Source organism: Ictalurus furcatus, chromosome 1 (genome assembly GCF_023375685.1).
Source record: "Ictalurus furcatus strain D&B chromosome 1, Billie_1.0, whole genome shotgun sequence".
NCBI lineage: Eukaryota > Metazoa > Chordata > Actinopteri > Siluriformes > Ictaluridae > Ictalurus > Ictalurus furcatus.
The window spans coordinates 20923545-20942969 of record NC_071255.1 but is presented as its reverse complement, the minus strand read 5'-3'; the positions used below and the strand labels follow the sequence as shown (position 1 = coordinate 20942969).

The following is a 19425-nucleotide window of genomic DNA, read 5'->3' as shown; positions in this document are numbered from 1 at the left end:
AGTGTGTAAACCGGAACCTGCTCAGGAGCAGTCTCATTCAGATTCATGACTCTCATCTATAATAAATAAATAATAATAAAAAAAAACACTGTCCATCTGAACAAGTTGAATTGAAGTGTTGGTGAGCAACGATGTGAGATTACCATTGCCACCGACAGCACACCTCTAGGAGGACGTTACGTTTTATGGGTCTATTCAAAACTGCAATCCTTCTTGAACTGCGCGCGATTTCTTTAGCAAAAACATTATTTGGGGCACATTTTGTGTTAAATTGATAACTTGAAATAGCAAACTGAGCATAAAAAAAATATTACCCAATCCTTATAGATATAGTATGCATACGTATGACAAAACCTTTTAAAAACATGTAGGCCTTAAAAAAAATCAAATAAAAAGTTACTTAGATGCGTCCTTTATATTTAGCTTTTTTTGTGAGCTAGCATTAGTTTATAAGTATTGTATATCACAAGGTAGGTCGATATACGTTTACTTCACGGTTCTCTGAAATCACTCGAAAAATTTCAAGAAGACCATAGTTTCAGTATCCTGACTTTTCTTGCCAAACCACTGTTTGCTTTTTGTTTATATTGAAGTGCAGATGTAACTGGACCTGATTTGTCATGAGTTCATGGCAGAGATTTTGTAAATGCATTTTTAGCTTTGTAGTATAGAAATAATAGAGTTAATTGGTATTATGGTGATTTGGAAAGCAAATGGAAACGATTGCAACGACATTGTTCATAGTTCTCAACTACAAATAATAACTGATCGCTGGAGCAGTGCAGTGCGTGTGATGTCAATGAGGCTGAGTAGTAATACCAGATCCAGCCACCAGATGGCAGTGAGATTATATATTTATGTACCATTTCAAAGACGGTGTCAGTAACTTGTTTTACAATAACTTGTTTTTCTTGTAGTTAGTTTTATATGATTTTATCGACTGCCGGAGATTTTAAGGAAAAAAATAGCACAAATACAAAAACTTTTTAAAACTATTTTAACTCGACTATAATTCATTTTGTTTAATATTTCTGATTGATGACGTTCGTTTAATGAGATTCCCCACTCAGTTATAGCTGGTTACATTTTGTATCTTAAAAATTATTTGAAAATTTGAAATGTAAGTTATACACTCGCCATCCACTTTATTAGGAACACCCGTACACCTGCACATTCATGCAATTATCCAATCAGCCAATGCAAAAATCTCATGCAGATACAGGCCAAGAGCTTCAGTTAATGTTCACATCAAACATCTGACTGAAGAAAAAGTGTCATCTCTGACTTTGATTGTGGCATGGATGTTGGTACCAGATGGGTTGGTTTGAGTATTTCAGAAATTTCTGATCTCTTGGGATTTTCACATGCAACAGTCTGTAGGAGTGCAGACACTACATTTGGTCATTTTTGTGTGTTTATTTATTGAGAAACAGAAGAGCGAATCTCGATTCTGCAAATATCCAATATAAAACTAACTTTACTGCGGTGTAATTTTGACTTTATTCTCAAAATATTACGACTTTACTCTCGTAATTTTGACTTTATTCTCAAAATATTACGACTTTACTCTCGTAATTTTGACTTTATTCTCAAAATATTACGACTTTACTCTTGTAATCTATTTTTTCCCCTTTTTTTAGGTGGCACTAAAACGCCGTGGTATAATACAGCAAGGTCTTTTGTTTTGAAATGTCCAGACAGTGCTAGTTGACGCTTCCTAGTTGAGCTGCGCAGGGGGATCATGCTGTAATCTGTTGAGTAGTGTGTCTATGAATGTGTGCTCACTTGCTCGTACCTTGAGCTTGTCCTCACAGCTCTCTCGTCCTTTCCCAGTGAGAATCAGAGCCATGTGTAAAGAGCTGAAGACCTCAGTGCTGCGGTTATTGCCGCCCGACACGAACGGGCCGCTGGCGCAGAGCAGACACACAGCAGGTGAGTTCAGATGTTATCCGGCAGCATGATGCAACTTCGTTAACATTAGCGTGAAAGCACCTGACTAACGAAGCAACTCCATGAGTAAATAATTCTGTTTCATAGATGTTTATACTCTAAAACCTGTTTAAAGTGCGAATGTCGTCAGTTTGTCAGTTAAATAGAAGGTACAATGTGCAGTCGGATACAGGACTTCGAAACAGTAGCTAAATATGCTTGAACACTTGTGCTGTGTTTAGTTATTCTGTGTTGTTGTTGTTTTGAGAAATTAGCGGTTGTTGTGCCGCGCTTAAGTCACAGGGAGATACTGCTAGCTCAATCACAATGGCGTTTAATAGGAGAAAGAAATGACACGATAATGAGATGACGGACATATTTCGTTGTTCGTGCCTAAAACAAAAAGCAAGAGCTTCTTCCTCACTCACTATTTTCAGCGGAATGGCACTGTCATCCCAATTGCCTTAAGTAGAGGAAACTGCTAATGTTGGACTCCAAGTTCCAGAATGCAGTGCTGCTATTTTAGTTATTAAACACTGTCTGATAATGAGTGGACGTGCACTCCTAAACACGCGCGCGTACACACCCACACATTATACTCTGAATGCAAGCATTAGTTTAAATTCACTGATATGGTGGCAGACCAAAATGATTTATTAAAAGCATGAACATGTGAATAATTGTTAGTGACATTAGGCTACATTTAGCTGACAGGACACGGGCTGAATGGTGATGCATGGTGGCCCATTCGGAGGTAGTTTATAACATTGCAATGTGTTAGCGTCATTAACAAATAACAGGCTGTTGCAAACATTACATGGAGCATAACGTTAGCTGGATTCACGGCCACAATGCCAACTGCCTCAGACAAATATAATATAGGACCGTCTTTCAGGTGCTTAGCCAAATTCCAGGTGTTTCCTCGCTTTGTTTGAATTGAACGATAGCATCGGTTGCACACCGGAAACCGATACTAGCTTTCCTCTCAACGAGTCGGGGCGGAGCTAAACTTGTTAAGCTAAGTTAATTTTCTGTAGTTTTACCCGTGTGCTTGTAGGCGTTCTTCTTCTTCACGACTTGTGGACCGACTAAAACATTTGCGCATATTTGCTGCCCCCTTCAGGTCCGGAAGAATCGCAACCTCTGTACTGTCGTTACAATAGGTACCAACGGAAATGCAGAAAAACAAGTATTGTCACCTTTTAAGAATGTTGGTACCGAAGTATCGGTTCTCGTGACATCCCTAGTGTGTATATGTATGTGTGTATATTATATTATATTATATTATATTATATTATATACAGATATACTATAGTTTGCATGTTCTCCCTGTGCTTCAGGGGTTTCCTCCAGGTACTCCGCTTTCTTCCCCCAGTCCAAAGACTTGCGTTGTAGGCTGATCGGCATTACCAAATTGCAATTCTGCCCTGCAGTGGACTGGCCCCAATCCAAGGGGCCCCCACCTTGTGCCACAAGTCCCCTTGGGGAGGCGCCTGGGTTCACGACTATTGGTATAATAAGTGGTACAGAAAATGGATGGTAATTCAAAGATGATCAAATGTTTGCTTGTCCAAGTATGTCAAAAAGCCAACAATTTCCATGGGCTGCACTTATTTTTTCACATGACTGTACTTTTGGCCATGTAGTTTAGTTAGTGATCTATTAGATACTGAGCAGTATGTTGACTGCAGTTTTGGAATGAAAACATTTAATAAAGCTTTGGAACCATAACTGCTTCAGTAGAGTTTATAGATGAAGAGGTAAGAGAGGACCAGTATATTTGAGAGAATTTTTTCACTGATTAAGCTCAAGCACTGCTGCATCACTCTCTTTAGGCAAATATGAAGCAAGACTAGTCCACCATCAGGCAGTCAAACAGTATTGTGAGTAGTGTAGTGTAGGAAACCATTAGCCAAAGTGAAAGTAAACTCAGAATTTAACATTAAAATATCTCTATTGCACCTTTTGTAGATCTCATATTGATTATAAATATTTGTATGCTGGATGTTCAGGTGGATGTTTTCCTTAATAGACAAGTCTCATATTTTTATGGAAAATTTGAATTACATTAGTATACTGAACAAAATGATGTCGAGAAGATTTGTTTTGCACTTCACCATAGGTACCCAGGTTATCAGGTGATTGCTACACACCTCATTAGTAATGTCAGATGTATGTGAGAGAAAGCAAGACCCTTCTGATACTCATTAATTATCTGCCATTATGTTAATAATGAGCTATTCATATTTGTGTGTGTGTATGTGTAATATATATATATATATATATATATATATATATATATATATATATATATATATATATATATATATATATATATATATAATGTGTATGTATGTATGTATGTATGTATATATGTCAGCACATGCTGCCTCTTAGACATACTGCGCTGTGAGTGTATGCAAATTGTGCAAACTTCCCTTGTTCTGAAATTCCTTATTATATTTTTAATTTCTTAAAACACAGATGGAGCACAAATCCTCCACGCCACACTAAAGGCTCTGAAAGAAGGCCAGGTCATTGCTGTTCCCACTGACACGATCTATGGCCTGGCTTGCTTGGCTCAGAATTCAGAAGCTATCAAGAGGGTGTATGATATCAAGGGCAGAAATGGCAACAAGCCTTTAGCCATTTGTGTTGGAGAAGTACAAGATATATACAAGTGTGTTTTCTTTTATTTATTGTTAAATCCCTTATGTTTAAATTACTGCAACATCCTAAGTGTGTTTTGTTCTAAGGTATTGTAAAGTAACTGTTAAAGAAGAGCTTCTGAAAGATCTCCTTCCTGGACCGGTCACTCTGGTTCTTGAAAGGTCTGAAACACTGAATGCAGACCTCAATCCATTCACTAGGGTGAGTCTACCAATATAGTTATACCCATTATAAAGGTTGGCAAGTAGGTGTGGTGATGTTTTTTTCTCCCCTGATGTGTCACTTCCTTGTGTTTGTGACCTGTAGCTTGTAGGTGTCCGCATCCCAGACCACCACTTCATGAGACGCTTGTGTCAGATGTGTGAAGAGCCGCTTGCTCTAACAAGTGCTAATATCAGTACACAGTCAAGCACTCTTGCTGTTCATGTAAGTACAGCTGTGTCCGCTGTTTGTTTTTGCTCTCTAAGAGAGTGTCATATGGTTATCTCTTTTAATGATTTTGCTTTAAAGGAGTTTGAGGAGCTGTGGCCAAGATTAACCATTGTAGTGGACGGTGGCCCAATAGCAGATCAAAGTCGACTGGGCTCGACAGTTGTGGACCTCTCAGTGCCTGGCAGATATCGCATTATAAGACCTGGCTGGTAAGCATCCTGCCATTAAACATCAAGTAACTTTATTATTATTACCAAAAACAGGTTCAGTGGTGGACAAATCGCCAGCACCAGTGCCTGAGACGAGCAGATTTCATATCGGGGCTGTTAGTTTTTTATTCATAATTACCTGGTGGAGATTCAACACCGTGAGAGAAAATATAAACCCTGCTGTTTACAAAACAACATTTTTAATTTGGTATGTGTTTTAACTTACTGCAGTTAATGGCAGTGAAGTGTACTTTGTTACTCTGCACACATCAGCTGAGGTGCAATCTGCTTGATGGTAGAATGATTTTTACTTGGCTAATTAAATAACACACAGATGACAGTCATTTCAGAATCAGGAACACACGGGTATGTGTAAACACTGACAAAACTGAGCCAAAGAAATGCAGCGCAAAGCTATAACTCTTCTGCCGTCTACTCGCAGTCACCTCACAATTAATCCGAAATGTTGGACCACGACTTGGTGACTTTTTGTTAACGATGCAAACATGATGTGCTGTATTAGACTTTACTAGGTGAGGACTCCATCATTTTCTTTAGGCTTTATTAACACACAATTATGAGCTCATGAAGACATTATTAGTAATAATTTATTACGTTTCGTTAGCTGAGACTTTTTAGCCTTGTCAATTAGATTTCCATGAAACTAAAACTTCTCTTATATTTTGTACTCTCTTAGCACAAAAATTACTTAAATTCAAAAGTTGTTTTTGGTTATTTACGAACTTTCTTCCAAAATCTCTTCTTTTCTTACAGTGCCTATTCAGCCACAGTTGCTATACTTGAGAAGAAATATGCGTTATTGGAGGATTCTTCCAGTTAATGAACGTTTAGCTCTCAACTGTTATCCCACTAAAGCGCACAACCACAAACTGTTTGACATCCACCTGGATTCTAAATTATTGGACTGAGAAGCCAATACAAAGTAACTACGAATGTGTCTGGAAATTAGAGTAGACTCATCCATGTGAATATTTGTCTTCATCTTTGTATTGTCTGACTTTAGGGTTTTCATAAAAGGCAGTTTTTCATACCACTTTTACTAAATAATCGACCTTGGCGTCACAGCGCAGACTTTACTCCGGTGATCAGCGTTAGTGACATACCATGGTTATTGTTCTGGTTTTCAAAACATTTGTTAGCTTGGAATATTGAGATTATTCTCTCAGACATCAAATATAGGTCATTGAACACTCAGTTGAAGACTTCAAAGTGCTTTGAAATGTTTTACTTATAATGTTCTTTAATTTTTGACTTATTTGAATTTTTATTTATTGTTATTTTCAATAGTTACACAGATTTATATCTTCGAGATACCATTGCAAGTTTATTGTAGCCTAAGTTGCATTGAGGACCAAAGATGATTCAATAATACTGTGCATAATATTGAAAATTACCTCTGTTTCACTCAGAACAATACAAATAAAAAATGAATACAAATGAAATCATATTTTGTTCAGATTTACTGTGTAGATTTTTTTTTCTTTTCTGTTTACCTTTATGATTGATTTCATAGTGGAAGAGAATTGGCTCCATGAGTTCATTCCATTCCAATGTTTCTACTTGTCCAGAGTAGTTTTTGTGGAAACAGACAATTATGTACCTAACACAGGGTTTGTACAAGGTGCTTGAATGTAGCTTTTTGAAATAGCCATATTTTATCTGGTGGTGCTTAAAATGGTCTTGAATTATAAAAGGTCAATAAATACAGCATCGCTAAATAACTTTAAAGTGTTTATTTTCAATTGAACACGAATACAATCTTTCACTTTAAAATATGACACCCTGCTGCACCCCCTCCCCACTCTCATTTTGATAGAGACAGCTCTGGTACAATTTTCAGACACTTTTAGCGACTTTTTTTCTTTCAAAAAAACACCTAGTGACAAATCTTAGTAGCTACCTTCTGTAGAAGAGAGTGACCAGTATTGCCCTGCGAGTGTGAGGTCCTGCTTTCCCACAGGTACATCTCTCTCTCTCTCTCTCTCTCACACACAATTCAATGTACTTTATTGGCATGATTGTTTATACAATATTGCCAAGGCATGAATATAGAAAAGAAAGGAGAATTAAAAATAACAATAATAAAATAAAAATGATGATGGGAATAATATTAAAACTAGAATAATTTTTTTGTTGTTGTTGTTATTAATTTAAGTAAATAAAAAATTAAATTAAAATGAAAGTGACTGTGAAAACTGAGTCTCTCTCTGCGGCTACTCTGTTCAGTGAGGGGCAGAGAGGAGCAGCACACTAATTCAGTTCTAACTTTTTCTCTGAGTGACAATTTTACATGTAAATATAGCTGAAATCACAGCACAGCTGCTGTCTTTAACGTGTGTGTATGGTGATGTCAGTCAAGGTCTTGGTTATAAATCATCATTTTAGCAGTGCAGAGCAGCAGCTTAGAAATGACTGCTGGTTAACATTCAGTCTCTTAATGGGCCTATCACTATTTCATTCGCGTTCCATTGTCTGACAACAGTACTTTCTAATGATACACTAAACATGTTGGTGCGTGCTTCAGTATTTTTGTTAGTTCACCAGAGCACCATCTTCAGGCACCAGTGCTGCCTGAAGATGTATAATTTTGAGCCTTGCTTTAAAATAATTGGCAGCAGAAAAAAACTGCTTACCAATCACTCACATCAATACTTTATTAAAGATGTTACTGAAGTATGCAAAAAAAATTACCTCTGTCCACTTTATTAGGAACACCTGCACATTTCATGTCATTATCATGTCGCTGTAGCACAATGCAAAAAGCCATGTAGTTACAGCTCAAAAGCTTCAGTCAATGTTTACATCAAACATCATAATGAAGAAAAAAAGTGACTTGAGTGCCATAGTTTTTGGTATCAGATGGGCTGGGTTGAGTATTTCACAGACTAGACAGTTGAAGACTAGCAAAAGACCAGGTATTTATTTATTTATTTATTTATTTCTCCTAATCTTCAACTGTCCAGTTTGGGTGAGTCTGTGCCTCAGATTCCTGCTCTTGGCTGACAGGAGTGGGACCTGATGTGGTCTTTTGCTGTTGTAATCCACCCAGTTCGATGTGTTGTGCATGCCGAGATGCTTTTCTGCTCACCATGGTTGTAAAGAGTGATTGAGTTACTATATCCTTCCTGGCAGCTCGAACTAATCTGGACATTTTTCTCTCACATCTTTTATGAACAAGGTGCTTCCACCCACAGAACTGTTGCTCACTCAATGTTTCCCAGGAGATCAGCAGTTTATAAAATACTCAAATAAGCCCATCTGGTACCAATATCCATGCCACAGTTAAACTCAGAGATCACACTTTTTCCATATTCTGATGTTTGATGTGAACATTAATTGATGCTCTTGACCTGTATTTGCATGATTTTTTGATTGTACTGCTGCCACATGATTGGCTGATTAGATATGGGTGGTCCTAATAAAGTGGACAGTGAGTGTAAATTTGTTTCAGCATTACATAGTGTTTGACTTTTTTTCTTGACAAATATCGGTGGCCACTTTAAAATATGTTTGAAGGGCTGGTTTTTGTTCTATTTTTTCCCTGTCCCCCCAAAAAAATATGCGGATCAATTTATTAATGAATTAATTCATTTATTCATTCAAATTATGAAGGGGCATTAGTGCAGGGATAATCTTATCTTGGTCAAGTTCAGAACATATATTGTTGATATATGCAACATCCTCTGAAAAGACCATTTCTATTAAATATCTGTGTTGCAACATGGAGATGTCACTTCTTGCCACACTCTTTATTGTAAGGGTCACTATGTTCCTTTGACATTCTGCAATGTAGTTAATGAAGATTAGCAGAGGAAGGGCTTCTCTTTGTCTGTTCTAGATGCAAATTGAGCTTGTGAGACTGGTACAAATTTTTGAAGTCTCCCATTTATCATGCCTATATACAGCAACCTGCAATACACGAAAGCAAACAGGTCTGTTCCAAACTATTCCAAATAACTCCATGTCAAACAAGCCATCGCTTTTTCTCTTTACAAAACTGCTCAACCCATGTCCTGGTTAGTTCTAGATAGTGATCGGGCTCGTGTGGCTGGTAGTCCAGATATACCCGCCTGATGCTCTTTTTAGGTACTGCCCTCTCAATCTGTGTGCCCTCATGCCACTCATTGAAGGAAGTGATGGAGATGATCTCAGGCTGCACGTTCAGTGCTGCTTGCAGAACAGTTTCGTAGTATCTGCCGTTCACTCTGTTGCGAGTGTTGTGGTTGTTCCAGGGCCGTATACTGGTGTCAATATACCCAGGGCCCACACTCGGCACAAAGAGCAGGTTGTTGCCATCACAAAAGGCCTTGAGGCCCTTCCAGTTTTGATGAGAGGAGCCATAGGAGAATCCGTTGGAAGCAAAATATGTATACATCCCATCAAATCCTCCAGCAAGGATGTCATGCTTGTGTTGCTCATCCACAATGAGTGCAATGAAAACACCATCATATGGGCTTCCACGCAGACTGTGAGAGCCTGTAGAGGTTAGCAACTCTGCCCAAGCCTCAGTAGGAGTCAGGTAAGAGTCGTAGATATAGAAAAGAGGCAGCACTTTTCCATTGCTGATGGTGAAGCGGTAAAAAGCCGCATGATCTCCATACCTAAATGCACATATTTAATTTACCCCAGTGATCAACTTGAGCAAAGTGAGACATTCCATGCATTATATTTGGACAATACTTTCACTAAGCTGCAGGACTTCTTACATGTTCATGGTTCTTGCACAGATTTATAGAGTATAATGCAAACTAGGTAAATGTTTATGTAAGGATTTCAAATGTCAAAATTTCAAACCAACCTGTCGATGATATATTTGATGTTGTTATGTAAGCTATGATCAGTCCTTCCTTTATACGCCTGGATATGAAATGCCACCTGCAAAAGTACACAGTGAATCCTGGCAAGTAAGTTCCTTTATGTAATGTATTGCAAGACCTCCTTAATCATCTGGTTAATTCTTCTTCCTTTCAATACAAAAGCAAACACAGAGCAAATGTAATATGCTTAGATGTGCAGCAGGCTTGGTGTCCTTGGTGACTGCAGTAACATTCAAAAAGGCATTCAGAATTCACCAAGGTAGCCAAACCATTTAAGGTTAAAAGACCTCACATCTGAAAGGTTCAGAACTGTAGCTGTATAAAATGTTCAGAATTAACAAAGAAAGATTCATCTTTCCTTCTGTCAGTGCCCAAGGTGGCCTTAACCTCTTTAAATTTTTAATTGCAACCGAAGGCTTTTCTTTACACCAGGCAGAAATGTATTCATGCAGAAATACCGTTAAGCATTTGGTTGTGTTTGTGTGTCCTCTATGCATGCAAAGAGCTTTAACAAGAGCTATAACATCATTTATGTTCAAGAATAATAAAGTACATATTAGTGCTGTAACTCTATATGAACACATTATTCAGCCTAAAAAGATAATGTGTTCTAAACAGATACAGATATGAATATGAGGTGCACTATTGCTGCTGCTTTTGTTTTTAGAAAGGTTCACAAGGCCTAGAGGTGTGCATCAGGATTGGGATCCCATGAACAGTAAAAACCAAAAATGTTGCAGGAGGTTTTTACTTTAATGTAAAAAGTCAGCTATAAACCTTAAAGACCATCATGGCCATGACAACTGCATGGTGGCCAGGTACATACAAAAATATTAACATGAAAGCAGGTTTTCAAACAGTCTCACACACATCTCTCGAGTAATGTAACTGAGGCTGAGGAACAGTCACAGACCATGCTGAGAGCTGGCATTTCTACCTCTGTGGTTTTTTCCAGTGTTTTCCAGTATTTCCAGGGGTATGGTGGTGGTGGGTTTATATTTAATTACAAAAAATATCTAATCAAATAAAATAAAAAATTAAGCACCTTCTGGTTTAGGCCACACCCAGTTTAGGTTTAAATGCATATACAGATATTTGGAGCACTAAACAAATGCAGATAGTGGCATTGTGTAACACCAGACCCTCTATTACATACAGTCAAAGAGCACTTTATTAGGAATACTATACTAATACTGGGTAGGGCCTACCTTTGCTCTTAAAACAGCTTCAATATTTTTTGGCATGGATTTCACAAGATGTTAGAAACATTCCTTTGAGATTCTAGTCCATGTTGATGGATTACATCATGCAATTCCTGCAGATTTTTAAGTGCCCTTATATGCTGCGAATCTCCCGTTCTAACACATCCCAAAGGTGTTCTATTGGACTCAGATCCGGTGACCGTGAAGGCCACTGAAGAACAATGAACTCATTGTCATATTCATGAAACCAGTTTGAGATGACTTTTGCTTTGTGACATGGTGCATTATCATGCTATTAGTAGCCATTAGAAGATGGTAAATTGTGGCCATGAAGGGATGCACATGGTCAGCAACAATACTCAAATAGACTGTGCCATTCAAGCAATGATTGATTGGTATTAATGGGCCCAACGTGTGCCAAGAAGACATTCTCCACACCATTACACCACCTCCATCAGCCTGGACTATTGACACAAGCCAGTTTGGGTTACATTCTGATCCTCTCATCTGTGTGCCTCAGCAGAAATCGAGATTCATCAGGTCAGGTCAGTGAGTTAGATGAGCAAATAGCATAGGTTTAGATCGGGGTCTTCAATCTTATCCACAAAAGGCCAGTGTGGCTAGAGGAGCCCCACCTGATTCCATTTGTTTAACCTATTCATCTTTGCCTTCAATCATTATCAGGGTTGTCTCTTGCTTGGTTGGAATAAAAGCCTGCAGCCACAGTGGCCCTTTGCAGATAAGACTGATGACCCTTGGTTCAGATTATATATAATACTATTATATAATAATAAGACAGCATTAGACAAACAGCATGGGAGAAGCTCTGTGAAGTTATGAACATTAGCATGATGAATTATTTCACAACATCAGTGAAACAACAGTTTGTTTAAACAATTTTTCCTTCTCACAACCTCTTCTGTCAAAAATGTTTCTGTCTAAAATGATCATAATAGTAGTAGGTGTTATTTTATGTCAGATTAAGATAAAGTGTTGTCTTTATATGCTTTATTATATATGCAGCCAATGTGTGTGTGCAACTGGAAGGTCAGTTTAAATGCAGGTAATAGATGTTGGGGGAATCCATCCAGACATAAGGAACGGGAGTGTGATTTACAATCCATGTAGCTTTCCAGATTAGACATAAAGTCTCTTATGTCATCATAAAACTGCAGCAGAAAGGTACTAATGGATTGAGGTGATGCAGGCCACAACCATTTTCAGTCTGACACGTTAAATAAATGAGTATGGCATTTTGGAGGGGGTGGAACTACACTTACTTACCTGGGGATGAATCAGTATATAACGACAAATGATAATGATAAGAAAATTCTGCCTCATGCATATCCAGACATATACATATACTCTGTATTAACATCTTATGTCTTTGTGCAGTTGCAATATTCTCAGTTGAATTTAATGATTGCTCGTATTGCAATGTATAGGCAGAAAGAAAGAAGCACTGTGGAAAGTAATAAAAATATTTTATATACAGAGATTTTTCAGGTATATAAAATTAACTGTAGAATAATAATAATCATAATAAACAACTTTATTTTTATATACCCCTTTTAAAGCAGCTTCTCAAAGCACTTTACACAATAAGAAAATACCAAGAAAATTATTATTTTTTTTAAATCAGATAAAAACACAAAACATACAAAAACAGACTTGAATACAAAATGTTCAAAGCCATTAAAAAAAGCTAACCTAAAAAAATTAGTTAGGTTAGATTTAAAAATGCTCAAATTCTGTGCATCTCTAATATGAGCAGGGAGTACATTCCAGAGTCTAGGAGTATAGGACGAGAAAGCCCTGTCCCCTACAGATCACAAACATGTCTGTGGGACAGCCAGTAGTCCAGCTTGAGAGGAGCGCAAATGATGCTTGTGAGTATAAAGTTAAAAGTGCAGACAGATACTGAGGGGTCAGGCTATGCAGTGCCTTATACGTGAGCATAAGGAATTTAAAATCAATGCAAAACCTGACCGGGAGCCAGTGCAAGGACTTCAGTATTGGAGTGATGTGTTCATGTCTCCTGACACCAGTCAGGATCCTAGCAGTAGAATTTTGCACATATTGCAATTTATTTAGTGTGGCTTTAGGAAACCCAGCAAGAAGTTGCAGTAATCAATATGAGAAAATACAAAAATGTTCATAAGCCTTTCAGTCACAGGAGATAGCATAGTCTAGCGATATTTCTGAGATGAAAAAAGGAATTCTTGACAGTAGATTGTATGTGTGGGTCAAAAGACAAGGCAATGAAAGTATTGTTTGCACATCTGTTTAATCAAAATGGAATTTTCTTCAGATAATTGTACTATTTTTCTCATTTCTGAAATAAATGCATTCTTTTTGCTGAGAGTGGCAAAAGAGCCAGGCTGATTTTTGCTCAGATGAATGAACCTAGTAAATGAGCCATTTTATGTTCTAGTAAAAACCTAACGGTGATCACAAAATATTTTTATGTTAAATATCATAACTGTATTTGAGATATTTAAAAACAGAGGTTATCACAGAAAGCTGGGGACAATTAGGTACACCCATCACCATAAATATTATGATAGTGGACAGTCAGTCACTGATAACATGACATTTTCTGCAGCAGAAGAAGAAATCCTACAGTGCAAATGTGAGGCAGATAAAACAATGATGCCAGCAAAAATCAACTACATTCTGAAACTGCTGAATGCTATGCTAAGTTTGTACTCATCGTCCCTTCCGAAAGTATTGGAATGGCAAGGCAAATTCTTTTGTTTTTGCAGTGCATGTGCCAAGGTTTATGAACCCTTTAGACGTTTCTGTATTTCTACATAAATATAACCTAAAACATCAGCAAATTTTCACACAAGTCTGAAAAGTAGATAAAGAGAACCCAATTAAACAAATGAGAAAAATAAATTATTTATTTTAGTCATTTATTTATTGAGGAAAATGATCCAATATTACCTTGCTTTCAGTTGTAAAACTATCTGTACCTTTGCTTTCAGTACCTGGTGTGACCCCATTGTGCAGCAATAACTCCAACTAAATGTTTGTAACTGTTGATCAGTCCTGCACATTGGCTTGAGGAATTTTAGCCCATTCCTCAGTACAGAACAGCTTCAATTCTGGGATGTTGGTGGGTTTCCTCACATGAACTGCTTGCTTCAGGTCCTTCCACATAATTTCTATTGGATTAATGTCAGGACTTTGACTTGGCCATTCCAAAACATTAACTTTATTCTTCTTTAACCATTCTTTGGTAGAATGACTTGTGTGTTTAGGGTCGTTGTCTTGCTGCATGCTGCAGTTTCTCTTGAGATTCGTTTCACAAACAGATGTCCTGACATTTTCCTTTAGAATTTGATGGTACAAGTCAGATTTCTTTGTTCCATCAATTATGGCAAGGTGTCCAGGCCCAAACCATGATAACACCACCACCATATTTCACAGATGGTATAAGGTTCTTATGCTGGAATACTGATTTCCTTTCTCTAAACATAACACTTCGCATTTAAACTAAAAGTTCTATTTTGGTCTCATCTGTCTACAAAACATTTTTCTAATTTCCTTCTTACTTTTTGGAGAGCATTGGCTTTCTAATTGCAATCCTGTCATGCACACAATTGTTCAGTGTTCTCCTGATAGTGGACTCATGATCATTAAAATTAACCAATTTGAAAGAGTCCTCCAGTTGCTTAGAGGTTACCCTGGATTCCTTTGTGACCTAATGGGCTATTATACATCTTGCTCTTGGAGTGATCTTTGCTGGGCGACCACTCCCGGGGAGGGTAACAATGGTCTTGAATTTCCTCCATTTGTACATAATCTGTCTGACTTTGAACTCTTAAGAGATGGTTTTGTAACCTTTTCCAGTCTGATGAGCAGCAACCACTCTTTTTCAGAGAGCCTCAGAAATCTCATTTGTTCATGCCATGATGCACTTCCACAAACATGTTTTGTGGCTATCAGACTCTGATTTCCACAAACATGTTTTGTGGATATCAGACTCTGATAGAGCTCCATTCTTGTTCTTTAAATAAAACAGTGTGCTCACTCACACCTGATTGTCATCCCACTGATTGAAATCACCTGACTCTAATTTCACCTTCAAATTAACTGCTAAACCTAGCCGTTCACATAGTTGTGCTGCTCACAGATATGTAATGTTGGATAATTTTCCTCAATAAATAAATGGCCAAGTATAATATTTTTGTCTCATTTGTTTAATTGGGTTATATTTATCTACTTTTAGAACTTGTGTTAAAATCTGATTATGTTTTAGGTCAAATTTATGCAGAGATACAGAAAAGCAACTGATGGTTTGTACAGGCTAAGCTGTTTCTATAACACTAAGCTTCCTAAGGTACCTAGCTAACCAATGAATCATGCTTTGTGAGACAAGGCCTTTATTCTCACATTTGAAAGAAAAGGCTTGATTAACTAGAGCAGATGTGATAAAAGTGAGCAATTCTTTTAAAATTGCACAATGAAATTGCAACAAAGAGCATGAAAACTATTCCCACATTACACAGTATGTTAGAGTAAGAGTTCACTACAAAACAATATTAAATTAAACATTAATCTAATTACACTAGGTGTCAATAAACATGTTTTTGTGTATTATTGGTTGGAAATTCAACTTCATTGTTGAATACTTTTTACAATTCCTGCTTTCTTTTGACCTGTAGTATGTTTCTAATAAAATTTTAAACACTGGACTGGTCATTTCTTATAAAAATATCTTTTCCAGGAAATAGATCAATTGACTTCACCGTGAAAGGCCACAGCACATCTCAATAAGTTGACGGGGAGTGCTGAAATGAGTGGGCACTGAGCAAACACATATTGTACATTATTGATGGGGCTCAGTTGGAGAGCACTGCCTTTACACAACTGTCTCTCATCACTTACTCTTAGGCATTACTCAGGCTATCCAACTGCTCATTATGAGCACATAATTACATGGCACTAGCACTGCTGTCCAGATATTTATATACATACACCTTTTCTATTTAAGAGGTCAATCCAGTCAGATACAGCTGCTGGCTAAAATGCACTTGAATCAGCCATTCATCTAGGCTTAGACAAATTAGATATGGGAGAAATGTCATCAGATACCTGTTTTTTTTTTATGATTGACTGAACATTTTACCATACCAAGGAAATTCACCAACTACTGTTTCTTAGAGCTTCTACTTCAGCCACTCTTAATTAGCAGGAGAATTCTGAAGTTACATGGGTTGGATTACTATGGAGTGTAATCCAACCCACAGACCACACAGGGTTAAAGTTTGATGAGGGGCTTTATATAATAGCAGGAGGAACGTCTGCTATTATAGACGAACATCTGCTCACTGTCACTATACCAGTCAACTGCAGCAGTTCCTCAGCCCTTACACTCCTCATCATACTACTAATGCAAATATACACAATACAGTGCTATGTGAAAAGTATTTGCACCTATCCAGATTTCTTTTGATTTTGTGTATATCTCATATTAACTGTTTCAGAAATTAAAACAAAGTTTAAGATAAAACAAAGGCAACTTCAATAAACACAAAATACAGTTTTTAAATGATAATGTTATTTATTGAAGCAAAAAAGTTATCCAGTACCAAGTGGGCCTGTGTGAAAAGTTATTTGCCCGGTAGTTACTAATTCCCCAAATCTTTGAAACTGCATTCATAATGGGGTTCAGGTGGACGAAACACAACCAGGCCTGAAAACTTCAAACCCTGTTCAATCAAATCAACACATAAATAGAACTTTTTCAACAGCATGAAATTGGTTAAAAGGTTTTACCCATTAACACACTATGCCAAAATTGAAAGAAATTCCAGAAATGATTAGGAAGAAAGTGATTGAAATACATCAGTCTGGAAAGGGTTACAAAGCTATTTCAAAGGCTGTGGGACTCCAAAGAACCACAGTGAGAGCCATTATCTCCAAATGGAAAAACTCGGCACAGTAGTGAACCTTCCCAGAAGTAACTGTCCTTCCAAAATTCCTGGGCCTGGGAAACTTACAATAATTGAGGGAAACATGAATTCTGCTCTCTACCAGAAAATCCAAAAGGAGAATGTCCAATATTCAGTCCATAAGTTGAAATTCAAGCACAACTGGATTATGCAGCAAAACAATGATCCAAAGCATAGGAATAAGTCCTTGTCCTAGAAGTAAGGGAAAGACTGCTCTCCAGATATCGGAAGCGTTTGGTTGCAGTTATTGCTGCTAAAGGTGGCACAACCAGATTTTAAATTTAAGGGGGCAATTCGTTTTTCACATTGGTGATAGGTGTTGGATATCTTTTTTTTGATTCAATAAAAAACTGTATTATGTGTTTACTCAGGTTGCCTTTGCTTTACAGTATATTGTATTTTGTTTGAAGATCTAAAACTATTTAGTATGAGATACACAAAAACAGTATAAATCTTTTTATTCTGTTTAATATTTTTTCGCAGCACTGTATACAGCATTTTTAGTACCTTCTTGCAATACACAGTATTTTCTAATGTGTAAACTATTAAGAAGTTAACAAATCAGCTATACTTGCTAATTCAAAATGGCATGCTAACCTTTAAATTGTGCCTGAGTGCAGCATCCAGGATTGATGGAACCAAATCTTCAGAAGGCTCTCCATGATCATCAGCCAAACCCAGAGGATACCAGGACAGCACCACCACACCTTAGAGATAATACAGGTTCACTGTTCACAATGCGTATCAACACTAATTTCAGTGTAATTCCTTTACTTAAATGTAATTCCTTTAATTAAAATTTACTTTTTTATTGTGAATTTTTGGCAATTTTGATGTGTCACATGACCTACGACTACCATCACACACATGTGCAGGGGATTACCCATGAACCCCATAATTTAAACAAAAGGCGCATAAATTAAATTATTATAACCATGTCATCACACTAATAATGATTTTCCCTTAACCATATGATCATCTTAATAGTGTGGTATTAATGGTATTATTTATTTAAATAATAATAATAATAATAATAAAAAGACATTACAGTTTAATTGTATTTTTAACAACAGCGTGCTTTAAATAGTGTTGATAAATATTTAATCATGTGTTATGTGACAGGTTAGAGTTTTTCTCTAAATTCTACTGTAGAGCCAGAAATCCAGATATATGGAGCTGTTCACTACTTGGTGCTGAATTTTGCACCGATAGTGAAACGTTACTTTTGTAATGAGGTGAAATTGAGCTTTACTGTTTTTAGGCGCTCTGAACTGTGAATAAATAAGGGAACAGTTATCTTTGCTATTTTAATTTAACTGTCAGTTAGGCCGTCCTCTGAACCTGTTATATCGTGAGTTGCATGCTTCAGAAAACTTAATGTAGCCTAACAGATTGTAGGCTATTGTGCAGATAAGCACTTGCAAGATTCTCTCAGCAAGCCTTTAGAGAAATGTTTACTTATGAAAGTTCTGTCTAGTCCCTCTGTCGCTTTCTCATTAAGAAAAACACTGAACTTCCGGTATGCAGTCAACTGTATACTGCAAACGTGCATAGCCTATACCATAACTCGTACTTGAAGTATAAAAGGCTCACACAAAGATCAGTGTGGATAAAGAGATAAGTAGCCTTATGACTGGTAGGTACCTGCCCCTGCCGTGCTAATTTGCTCCATGTGAGACTCCAGCACTTCCGGATCCCTGGAGCTGTACGGCCCCAGTTCAGGATAAAAACTCGAGCCGATGTCCTCAGGGGGCACATGCCTTCCTTTGGGATAACTGGCTGCGATTTTTGGGTCCCAGTGTGGCACCAGGATGTGGTCCCAATGCAAGTATCTCTCATCCGTCTGCGGGTTCCCGTACCAGGTGTAGTAAAATATATGGATGTCGTGGGATACGCCTCTGTCCAGACTCGGGTTTGAGCCGGCTGCTTTTGCATTACTTGCTACAACGCGTTCCTGGGCGGCCGATGACGGGACGTCGCTAAAAACGGAGCGCCTGTCAACTTTCTCCCCCTTGATGGGCAAAAGGTCCAGATCCGAGAATCCATCACTCGGCTTCAGAGTCCTTAATCCCATCAGAGTCCCGAGCACGAAGAGCGCGAAGAGGAAAAGAAGCACGCAAGATCTTCTCCGTAGTCGAGCCATGTTTTCAAAAATGCACGTGAAAATAAAATCAGAAAACGA

At 37.6% G+C, this 19425-nt stretch overlaps 2 protein-coding genes across 2 annotated transcripts; one reads left to right on the top strand and one right to left on the bottom strand.

Annotated features, from left to right (window-relative positions):
* The first annotated feature begins 1708 nt into the window (after nucleotides 1–1708).
* yrdc (yrdC N(6)-threonylcarbamoyltransferase domain containing) lies at nucleotides 1709–6703 on the top strand. The gene is made up of 6 exons (XM_053632038.1): nucleotides 1709–1932; nucleotides 4414–4609; nucleotides 4686–4800; nucleotides 4906–5025; nucleotides 5110–5240; nucleotides 6015–6703. Exons 1-6 carry the CDS (start codon nucleotides 1770–1772, stop codon nucleotides 6079–6081), a joined length of 792 nt encoding a protein of 263 aa, XP_053488013.1. The 5' UTR covers nucleotides 1709–1769; the 3' UTR covers nucleotides 6082–6703.
* A 1904-nt stretch (nucleotides 6704–8607) lies between these two features.
* LOC128612034 (glycoprotein endo-alpha-1,2-mannosidase-like protein) lies at nucleotides 8608–19425 on the bottom strand. Its single transcript, XM_053631941.1, has 4 exons — nucleotides 18888–19425; nucleotides 17841–17950; nucleotides 10060–10136; nucleotides 8608–9862 (listed from the first exon to the last, which is right to left on the bottom strand). The coding sequence occupies exons 1-4, from the start codon at nucleotides 19384–19386 to the stop codon at nucleotides 9226–9228; spliced, it is 1323 nt and encodes a 440-aa protein (XP_053487916.1). The 5' UTR covers nucleotides 19387–19425; the 3' UTR covers nucleotides 8608–9225.

Bases quoted from the DNA above. Each gene is read 5' to 3' on its own strand.
- yrdc (XM_053632038.1), top strand. From the start codon at position 1,770: ATGAATGTGTGCTCACTTGCTCGTACCTTGAGCTTGTCCTCACAGCTC. The intron at 4,610-4,685 runs GTGTGTTTTCTT...TTTTGTTCTAAG, and splicing joins GAAGTACAAGATATATACAA to GTATTGTAAAGTAACTGTTA. The intron at 5,026-5,109 runs GTAAGTACAGCT...TTTGCTTTAAAG, and splicing joins CAAGCACTCTTGCTGTTCAT to GAGTTTGAGGAGCTGTGGCC.
- LOC128612034 (XM_053631941.1), bottom strand. From the start codon at position 19,386: ATGGCTCGACTACGGAGAAGATCTTGCGTGCTTCTTTTCCTCTTCGCG. The intron at 17,951-18,887 runs GTACCTACCAGT...ATTATCTCTAAG, and splicing joins AATTAGCACGGCAGGGGCAG to GTGTGGTGGTGCTGTCCTGG. The intron at 10,137-17,840 runs GTTAGCATGCCA...GTACTTTTGCAG, and splicing joins CACTCAGGCACAATTTAAAG to GTGGCATTTCATATCCAGGC.